Source organism: Vigna radiata, chromosome 9, assembly GCF_000741045.1.
Source record: "Vigna radiata var. radiata cultivar VC1973A chromosome 9, Vradiata_ver6, whole genome shotgun sequence".
NCBI lineage: Eukaryota > Viridiplantae > Streptophyta > Magnoliopsida > Fabales > Fabaceae > Vigna > Vigna radiata.
The window spans coordinates 9,476,307-9,486,945 of record NC_028359.1 but is presented as its reverse complement, the minus strand read 5'-3'; the positions used below and the strand labels follow the sequence as shown (position 1 = coordinate 9,486,945).

Here is a 10,639-nt window from a genome sequence, read left to right as displayed (position 1 = left end):
CGTCATTCCCCAAACTAAATCACCTTTCTTGTAATCTGGGTGTCCAGATTCTAGGACTTTTGACACTCCCAACCCTGCTAATGGCTGCATTTACAGAACTGTTAGTGCCATCTTAATATCCATACTAAAAATTGTATTTTCAAAACTACCTAGGGATTTAGAAAAAATTAATAAAAGACAACAATATCTACAAAGGAAGTTCAATTTAGACTCTAAATATTTTCACTCGTTGAAATAATATTTCTTAGTGTCTGCCGCCATATTCAATAATGTATTGTCCACATTAGAGTTTGGAACTCCTTAAAAAACATCTCTGAAGGAAAAGAGTGTATTTACTTAGCTCAACTTCTATGTAATTTGGATGTATTGGTTATACCAGAATACTGACCAAAAATATTATTTCATTTCTCTATCGTTTTATTATTGTTAAAATATTTATCAAGAAGTTTATCTACTCAAGCTTTGCTTCTTTACACCAGAACCTATACATTCATACTTCTCACTGAACTATTCGTTCAAAACCAAAATAATGCTTGCTTACATTTTCAGTCAATCAAATCAAATATAAGAAAATCTCTACAAGTTATATTTGAGTTAGATGTATATTTTCTTTCCAATTTTCCAATTAGGTCTCTCTATACACTGATGAAAAACCAGAATGATATTCCAATATAAAATAGCAATATGGATTAATTATCACAAAATTAAGCCAAAAAAATTGCATGACTTACAGAGCCAGGTGTGTAGCACCCAAATCCCTCATGGTCTATCTTGCTCATCAAGACTCTCATGTAAGGGTCACAAGAGAGGTAGAGATTTTTGAGAAGCACATCACTGGAACCTTCTGGAACCTTCAATGTTATTCTTCCTTCGACAGTGTTCATGTCGGATTCCTTGGGAAAACCAACCACATAGTCCCTTAGAACCACTTGCTTGTTCCTCACTTCTGCCATTGAAATTCGTAGAATAGAATGTGAATTGTTTTAGATTCTTCCCAAAAGCCAGGATATTTATAGAGAGAATAGTAGAGTGTGAAGCGGGAAAATCGATGAAGTAAAGTTCTTATCGACGTCGAATGTCGCGACGTGCAGAAAGATTGGTCACGTATTTCGCATTGTGTCCCATATCGGACATTCATAACCTAACAAAAATTTATTTAATCTTCGTTTCACATTTAGAAAACAAAATTAATCAAATTAGTTTCAGTTTTAGAAAATTATGAATTCAATTTGATTTAATAATTAAACAAACATTAAAATATATTTAAGAAAAAGAATGTAAATTAGATTATTTTAATGATTATAATATCTTTATTTGTTTGTTATCAGAATTAATTTCGCTCTGTATTAGTTTGTTGAAAATGGCTTTACAGTAATTAATTTAATTTATAAATAACATAAAAAGTCTTGTCCATCGTTAAAGTTGTATATATACCAACTTGATACCACTAGACTTCAACTCTAATTTAACTAAAATATCAGTGATTTAATAAAAAATATTGTGATCATGAAAAAAAAAATCAAAATAGTATGTATGTATATCATAATCAAATGGTAATTTAACTTTGCCAATAATTCTTATCAAGGCACACAACCACTTTTATGTGCTATATTGGACCAATGGCAAGTTCCTGTGCATCAGAATTTTAATATACACGAAGGTTCCCACTTTGCACCACTTGGCACCTCTTCAAGCTTGAAAATTCAGATGCTCCACCAAAAGAGGTTACTAACAAAACTAGATATACTATTGTTGCCACTGTATTAAATTAAGCAGAGCTGGTTGTTCTTTTGATGATGCCAAACTGCTTTTGCCCAAACAAATCTCTAGGCGTTGAAAAGTTTCAAGAGCACATCTCTATTCTTCCACTGTTTTTGCAGTGCCAACTCATAATAGCCTTTCAACACCTCCATAGCCAAAATTAGTCTACCCAGCAGCCCCAAACATGTCAAACAAAACTGCATCAGACAAGCACCATAAAGGTAAGTAACGTTGCACACAGAAAACCAGGTTAGGAAAAACACAGTTTATTTCACACTCCCTCCAGGTGTATAGATGGATCACTCATTTTTTTCTCTCAAAAACCAGAATGCATCTCACTTTTGGCCAATCTCTTGAGCTAACATCTCAAGTGAAGGAGGAGCAACTCAAATCCAATCTCTCAGTCAGCAAAACCAGAAGAAGTTTTAAGACACGTAATAAAAGCACTAAGTGAAGAAAGATACACCAAAACAGATTTAGGATTTCGATGTTGACAAAACAAGACAAGCAAATAAAACTTGCAGAAACATAAAGCTGAATTATATTGAATTGAAAAAGAAAAAAAAAGACAAATGGGTATGAAGCCGAAAGCCTAGATGAGCTACTTACTATGACCCGTAAGCATTAAAATTAAGCACCGAACACAAACACATTAGTGAATTGACCGAATGAAACTAACACACATGACAAAGGCTGCGCATAGGAAAATTTTCGAAACCCAAAATGACATTCATCGAATGGATTAATCATATGAACAACGAATGGACACTGATAAGCAAACAAAAAACACCAAATAGAAATTAAATTCACGAGACAACTTTTACCGAAAGGAATTAAACACAAAGCTGAACAGAAACACTGAATGAACTGAACAACACATATTCACCGAAACAAATTAACACACACTGATTTCAGCGATTTCACACAAGCATACTCCAATAAACCATGGCTCTAATACCAAATGATGAGTATGAGTTTCAAACCCATTTTTAAATCCATGAAAATTGGGGAAAATGCTTGCAATTTGAACGGAATGTACGCAAAATAGAAAGGGATGTACGAATGGAACACCATACACATATGAAACATAATTAAAAATTTCATCTTTACAAACAAGGAAAACCTCTATTTATAGTTTGAGGGTAAGCTGTCCTATGAATTAGGTTAAACTAAACATGTATTAACTCCTAATTATAACCTTTAATCAAAGAAAATGCAAAATAACATGTGTGGGTCTCCTGGGCAACGATCACGCTCATAAGGCGTCATTCTTGACACTGAGCGCCACTCCTAGAAGAAGCAAATGGATGGCCCCTAACAGCATCCTCACGGGGCGACATCATCCTATCGCTGGGTGCAGGCTCCCCTGTAGCTATGGGGTTGGGCTTCCTTCACTGGGTCGAGGAGTCTCCTTGCTAATTAGGTTAAACTTTATGTAAATTAGTGTTTAATTTTCTTTGTAGGCGGTAGATGGCGTGCAATAGATATTAAACATTTGAGTTTCAAAACTTTTGAAAAGGTATTTTTGTTTTTATAGTACTTCTTTAAAAATTAAATTATTTATAAAGGATTCCATTAATAACAAATAATTATAGACGAGTTTAATTAGTTTTATTGTGCAATTAATTCATTGGTTTAGATGAGTATAATAATTTTTGATGTCATTAGTTTATTTGACTAGACTATTTTATTCTACTATGTTAATTTTATAACTATTTTACTTCACTTATGAGTAGAAGCAAGAAGTGTTTTGTTTTGAAAGATTACAAGAGTAGAATAAAATCAAGATGATTTGAAATCAATGTAATGATATTTTGAAAATTTATAAAAGAATTTTTCCATTCAAAGACAAGTTAAATAGACAGAGCTTAAACAGAGAAGCAGTGTGAGTGTATTGCACTAAGATAATTCTTGTTTTTCTTCTCATGTAGTCCTATTTATATATAGACGTCTTCGAAAAAAGATGTGTTACTTAGATCTTTTTTAACTTTTTTTTAGAGTTGTAGTCTTTAAGGTAGAGTTAGAAACTATGTTACGTGTTGTGTGTATGAAAGGGACACGTAGAAAGCATGAAGGAAACATTCCTTGAAATTTGCATAGAAAAAGAGAGCACGATATAATAAACAAAGAAGTATTAGAATGTACACCCTTTAAAGCATTAGACTATCCTGAAGGTTTGAGTACTATAGTATATAGTTTAGCACAATCTGTTTGAGTAACATTATGTCATTTGGGATATTTCAAATTATATCATTTAGCGTTTATCTAAGCTTTCGTTAGACACTATTCATATTAGACACTATGTTATAAATCCTTATAGTGTTTATCTTAGATGGTTGAACATTCATTAGACATTATTATAGTTAGACACTCTTATATTGTGTAGGATACTTAAGGTGTAATATTTAAAGTTTCTTTTCTTTTATCCTAGATGATTAAAAGCTATTTTATTTAAACGTTATGTTAAACTTCAAAAGAAGGTTTGCTTAGACAATCTTATCTTAACAACAAAAAATCATACTTTTCTTAATCATCAACAACATCGAGTCAAATCTCTCAAATAAAGAAACATTGGAAACTATGGATTGGATGATAGATTGAAAAGTCTAATCTCTCCTTTTGTCAAGTTAAGATATATTCCTGATGAATAATATATATGTTATAACTTATTCATATCAAGGTTGACATTTCAAACTATACTCCAACCTAAAAAGAATATTAAAGATATAAAAATATTTTGTCTTTGCTTAATTATTAACTTTGAATTACTTTGAGTTTGGTTGTGTTTAATGACATTTTTATGAAATTTGTATTATATGATATATTCTTCAATTTGAGAAAATGTTAAAAATATGATTTCGTTATGTTAAAAGTATAATTTGAATAGTATATATAAATAAAGAGATCTAATATGATATTTTATTAAATATTTCTTATTATTACATATTAATAATTTCATCATGTATCTCTAATTTCTGAAAATAATTTTAAATTTTTCTTTATTGGATTTCAAAATCCGATAAAAAAAATAATTTTTTTTTATCTGATTTCGAAATTTAATGAAAAAAATAAAAAATCTTTGTATGTTATTCCCACAATACTAAAAGGATAGTATAATATATTAAGTTATGAAATATTTGTTAAAAATTGAAGTATGATTCTAAATTTCATATATAAAAATGAAAAAAATTGAACACTTATAATTAAAAGATTTACAAGTTTATTTCTTTTAAAGTTTTGGATTAAATATGATATGAATATGACTCATATCCCATTGTTAATAAAGTTTTTTGATAAATTCTCTAAAAATAAGCATCATGATTAAATTATAATATATAAATAAGACATATATTTTACTTATAAATGAGTTTTATGATATTGAGTTATAAGATTCAATATGAAGATGTGGTTAGAGGAAAGAAAATAATTTTGAATTTTATTAAAGACACTTCACTTACATGTGTAGCATATCCTTTGACATAAAAATCAATATTTGGACTTTTGTCCAAAATGCCAAAAGGAATCATTGATTTTATATTTTTTTTCTGAACTGCTACTCATAAGCAATGAATCAGTGTGAATCCATTGTGTAGAACAATAAAGAGAGTTGTATCTTCCTGTGAAAAAAAATGAGACCATTACTTATTTTTTACTTTTTTTTTTTTAAAACTACAAAACTTTACACTCTTTGAACTATTTTATCATTGTGTCAAATGTAAAAATGTATCATGATATTATTACTCCAATGAATGACTAGAGTGCAGAATCCTTATTGGTCTCTTGGAACCACACAGCTGCAATTGTTAAAAGGGCAGCATAAACTACTTTGGGCAACCTCTGCACCAGTTTCCCGACACCTGGTACTTGTTCAGTAGCTTTTTTTGTTGTTGCTGCAACTGTTGGTGCAACAACCAATGTGGCTACAAGCTTTTTACGAACAACATTGAATGTTTCAGGTGCCATTTGCTGGATGAAACCGAAAAATTCATCACGACTTATTTGCCCATCCTTGTTCTCATCACAGTTCTGCATATTATTTCATGAATCATTCTAAATTCCATGCACCAAAATTTGATGTAGTTATGCAATTATTGACTAGTTATGTTGGTCTGAACAAAGTTATACATTTAACTCATCTTCAGAAAGCTGATGAAATCTACAACTATCAAATGACTCCACTGGTTAAGCATGAAGAGAAAGATGATTCTTTGAAAACTGCAAACTCTCATGATAAAATTGTTCCATGGCGATTCTGATTGAAAAGCATGATAAAGCCTTGTATATAAATTACAACAACTAGCTTGCTGAAAATACAGTAAAATTCTAATGGAAAGTACCTTATGTTAGGAAATGAAACTCAGAACGCATAGGACACCAATAATACATATATATAAGTGAAATGTCCAATTCAAAAGATGTTTTTTTGTGTCTAACATAACTTTACCACTCCAACACAATTTTATAAGAACAAATTTAATGATGTTTGAATATATAACCTTTGAGGTTAAATACATTTTTTTTCCTTAAACTTTGATTCAAAATTAAAATTTGTTCATGTCTTAAACTTTGATATATTTTGGTTTCCAAAAAAATTGAATAGGTATAATTATTTTAACCTAATTGTGTTAACATGTCAAACGTGTTTTAGGACGACGTTGGGGTTATAATGTTCAAAAAGATCAACACCGTTAGGTTAAAAGAACTGTGTTCATTTATTTTCAAAGTTTGAAGACCAAAATATATCAAAATTTAGAATAAGAACAAATTCCAATTTTATATTCAAGTAGACTAAAAATATATTTAATCCTAAATTTTCAATGCTTTTCGAACCAAAATGGTTAGGTACATTCTCCTCCTCTCAGAATGTGAGTCATCACACTCTTCTAATTGTTGATTTCACCAAATACACAAGTAAAACACATCTGAACAATTATCTGTCAAATGAACCCACAACTCTACCATAGACAAGTTAATAGATGAAGCAGGGTTGCTTTTCAGATTCAAACCCTCCATTGTTATTAAGTTGAAACAAATGAATAGGTAACGGATTATTGAAAAGATAAAGAAATGTGTACATTTATTACTAGGTTAGAACATAAAGCACCACAGTATAGATTTATTTCCAGTGTAAAATTTGCATATTTATAAGTAAACAGAATACTAAGTTTGATCCCATTACGACAAAATAAAGTACCTTAATGGCTTGTCTGACTCTGTCTTTTGAAGGAGGATCACAATGGGAACCAGGAATATACTTGTTGATACCACTACAATGTAAAAGCATCTCATTTTAGAAGAACTATTCAAAATTTATTCAGCATTTCAGAAGCATATTATCAACGCCACCAAAATATCAAACACAGGCTTCTTACTTGTACACAAGTAAAATAGCAATATAGAGATCTACAAAACTCAAATTATCAGGTCGCACTTCATTCTGTATTTGATCAAAAACTTGGTCTGTTATCTTTCTAATTTGCCTTTTCCTCCACTCCTTGCCTGTGTATACACGAGCACTACAACTTGATCACTCAACTGTATGCTATATTCTATGATGCATGGATACGAAATATGTATCGGATACAATGCTGTATTTGAAAAAGCAATATGTTTATTTTGAAAATAGTAGAATATAATATACGATATATATACATATTTAAGAATGAATGAAATATTTAAGAATGTTTTCAACCATAAAGGAAGTGAGTGAGTTTTACTGAAGTACCAATTATGCTTAACACTAAGCTTGATAATTTAAGGGTTACTCTTAACAGATGCAAATTTGAAGTAATCAAACTCTAAGGGATTTGCTTCTCAACATATTTCAGAGGATAAACCAAGTAGTCTCAATCATAATTGACAAAATTAACCTTCCATAGCAAACCAAATGATACATATGCTGGAATTTTAACTGTAGATTTCTCAAAGACTGAGGAGCCAAATTCAACTCCAAGCTTAAATCACAGGATTTGCTGTATACATGGAAGTGGTGAGATAAATGAAGAAACTGGCTACCATTTATCTCTAGAGCAAAACATCAAACAAATACAAGACATGGTTCAATAAAGAAGCAAACCCTGCAAAGGGATTTACACAACTTCCCAATTTAAAAGCGAACTCAGAGCTCATTCTCCAGCAGAAATAAAAGATACAAACTTGAAGATCACTCTTATTATTACTTTGAGCACATTCAATTTTAATCCACACTCTACTTGAAACCAGTACCAAAGTCCAATTTCCCCTAATTTCATACTTTTCAAGTTCAGACTGGTAATTCAATGTGTATAAAATGGGAATACTTCTTATTGTGAGACTTGAAAACTATAAATACAGACCATTGAATCATATTTAAACATCTAAGAGTAATAGAAAGATGCATCCAACTTTCATATGACCAATAAATGACTTTTAATATTGATAATTCCATGGTTGTATGACCCAGATCTATGCATTCCTCCCTCTCTCTCTCTCTCTCTATATATATATATGTGTGTGTGTATACTTTTCATGACATTGATTATCATTAACATGGTGATCATCATACTTTCTAAACAGAATTAGATCCAGTAGAGCTTAAAATTGACCTGTAATTGATGAAGATATCAACTGTGCATAAAAAGAGCATATTTTAAAGGGTCTTTGCAGTTAAAATTAAACTGTAGAGAATCTGTACCTGAAATAGGGAAGAAATGAAACAAGTGGGGGGATGAAAAGGGTGCAGGAAATGAAAATCAGAAAATGGAAGCAACAGAGTTGAAGGTAACAAGAAATGGATAATTGAAAAGGAAAGCATAAGCAATGGATCCAGGTTCTTTAAGGTTTAAAACAAAACAAAATGCATGAAATCTTAACATGAATACTTGCAGATATGTATGTATTATTGAGAAACATAGCACAGAGGATATCGGTAAGCAATAACACATACCTAGTAACTTCAAGAATATTTGTCCCAGCCGTGATGTGATACCAAACATTTCTTTGTTTTCTCCGAATGTGCTACCTTGGTTTTAGGTAACTTCCAACAAAAGTTATTCTTTTTTGCAGGAAAACACCAATACCAAACATCTCAACCAAGCTTGCTCTCTCTTTCAAGCTTTTATCTTAACAATGGAGAGTTGGAAATTAGGAGTTTAAGAGTGAGACTCCTTTGGGACAGAGAGACAATGCACTCCATCATAGGTTATTCTTTCATCGGTACACTTTTCTTATGTTGACCTTTCGTCCAAGTTTTGTGTAAAATGTTTGTGCTCTTTATTTACATTGATGTACACAACAGTGGTTTGTTTAGAATTTATCAATGTTTCTTTAACAGTATATTTGATGTTTTTTTTTCATTATTTTGTGAAAATAAAGAAAGGAAATTTTTAAAAATACATTATTCACTCTTTTTTTTTTCCAGAACCAGCTGTCTTCTATCTAAAGTAATTCTGGTTAGTCCGGAATACCTTTAGCATAATGCAACTTTTCTAATGGTTTTCTTTTCTTTATATAAAATTGGAATGTCTATTTATTAAGTGCTGACAAAAATTAGAGTAAATGGAAATACAAAAAGGTAAATGAAAATGTTAAAATTAAATTCAAACAAAAATATTTCATTAGAAATTAGAAAAAAATAAAATATAATGCAAATTATTTGAGTAGACCCATTTACCTTTTTTAATTATTTTTCTCCTGTTCCCTTTCAGTCAACTAAATATAATTAAATTCATCTTCTCCGTTTTCACTTCCTCCTCCCATAGCATTACATGCATTGTTAAAAGTGCATTTCCTTTAACTAAAGTAAAATACAAATACAGATACTGGTTCAAACCTTTTGCTTGAATGATAAAAGTGTGTGTGACTATATATATATATAATATTATATTTTTTTCTCCTTCTATGCCTTTGTAAAGATTTATGCATTTACTATGATTCCCAAAAGTAATAATCATACATGATTTTTGGAATTATCAGTATGCAATCTTTATTCATAATGAAATAGTGCAGAAAAACAGTGGAGCATCCAATTACTACAGTTTGCAGTCATAATAATTTTTCAACAGTAGTTGAAATAAGATGGTTTGATGGAATGAAGAAAAAAAGAAGTCCTAGATTATATTCAATATCTAACAAAGAAACAAGAAAGAAAAAAGAAGCAGAAAATTTCATTTCAACACAAATTTACTAACTCATAGATACTACAATTCAAAATGACTGCAAAAGTCATACAAAGAGGCTTAATATTCAACAGAACATAGGAAAAAGTCAGATACAAAGAGGCTTAGTATTCATCAAAACTTAAGAAAAACTCAGCAATGTCCAAAAAAACATCTGCATTCAGTCACGAGCAACAACAACCACTTGTTTACCAACATTCCGACCAGTGTAGAGGCCAACCAAGGCTGCAGGGCCATTCTCAAGACCCTCAACAATGTCTTCCACATACACAACCTTCCCTTCTCTAATATGAGGCAGCACAAACTCCAAGAATTTGGAATATAGGTGATAGAATTTGACAACAGTAAAACCTTCCATTCGAATTTGCTTAAATATGAGATTTGCCAAATTTGTTACACCTTCAGGCTGTGTGAGATTATACTGTGAGATCATTCCACAAACAGGTATGCGACCATGGAATCTCATGTTAAGGAGTACTGCATCAAGTGTCTTGCCTCCAACATTCTCAAAGTAAATATCGATGCCTTCTGGAAAGTATCTGATGTGTACATTGATATGCAGCAATCATTAACATTTATTGAATGCACATATTTACTCAAAATTTCTATTTCACAAATTTGTTGAACTCTAACCTTTTCAAAGTTGCATCGAGGTCTGACTCTTCTTTGTAGTTAAAAGCTCCATCAAATCCAAGTTTATTCTTCAAAAGATCCACCTGGTT

The 10,639-nt window shown here is 30.8% G+C and overlaps 3 protein-coding genes and 1 long non-coding RNA gene across 4 annotated transcripts in view; all 4 read right to left on the bottom strand.

Annotated features, from left to right (window-relative positions):
• LOC106774120 (NADPH-dependent oxidoreductase 2-alkenal reductase) overlaps positions 1–1,130 on the bottom strand; it is a 3,014-nt gene extending 1,884 nt beyond the window's left edge. The window contains exons 1-2 of the mRNA XM_022785898.1: positions 732–1,130; positions 1–84 (exon numbers count right to left, since the gene is read on the bottom strand). Of these exons, the coding sequence (XP_022641619.1) occupies positions 1–84; positions 732–953 (306 nt within the window). The 5' untranslated portion in view covers positions 954–1,130. The remainder of the gene's footprint in view (positions 85–731) is intronic.
• Positions 1,131–1,501: 371 nt separating this feature from the next.
• LOC106774121 lies at positions 1,502–3,220 on the bottom strand. Its single transcript, XR_001376713.2, has 2 exons — positions 2,960–3,220; positions 1,502–1,958 (listed from the first exon to the last, which is right to left on the bottom strand). It is a non-coding gene; the product is annotated as an uncharacterized LOC106774121 (long non-coding RNA).
• A 2,257-nt stretch (positions 3,221–5,477) lies between these two features.
• LOC111242512 lies at positions 5,478–8,970 on the bottom strand. The gene is made up of 4 exons (XM_022786018.1): positions 8,687–8,970; positions 7,134–7,260; positions 6,956–7,028; positions 5,478–5,787 (listed from the first exon to the last, which is right to left on the bottom strand). Exons 1-4 carry the CDS (start codon positions 8,733–8,735, stop codon positions 5,515–5,517), a joined length of 522 nt encoding a protein of 173 aa, XP_022641739.1. The 5' UTR covers positions 8,736–8,970; the 3' UTR covers positions 5,478–5,514.
• Positions 8,971–9,959: 989 nt separating this feature from the next.
• Positions 9,960–10,639, bottom strand: part of LOC111242479 (2-alkenal reductase (NADP(+)-dependent)-like) — a 2,930-nt gene continuing 2,250 nt past the window's right edge. The window contains exons 3-4 of the mRNA XM_022785897.1: positions 10,551–10,633; positions 9,960–10,456 (exon numbers count right to left, since the gene is read on the bottom strand). Of these exons, the coding sequence (XP_022641618.1) occupies positions 10,078–10,456; positions 10,551–10,633 (462 nt within the window). The 3' untranslated portion in view covers positions 9,960–10,077. The remainder of the gene's footprint in view (positions 10,457–10,550; positions 10,634–10,639) is intronic.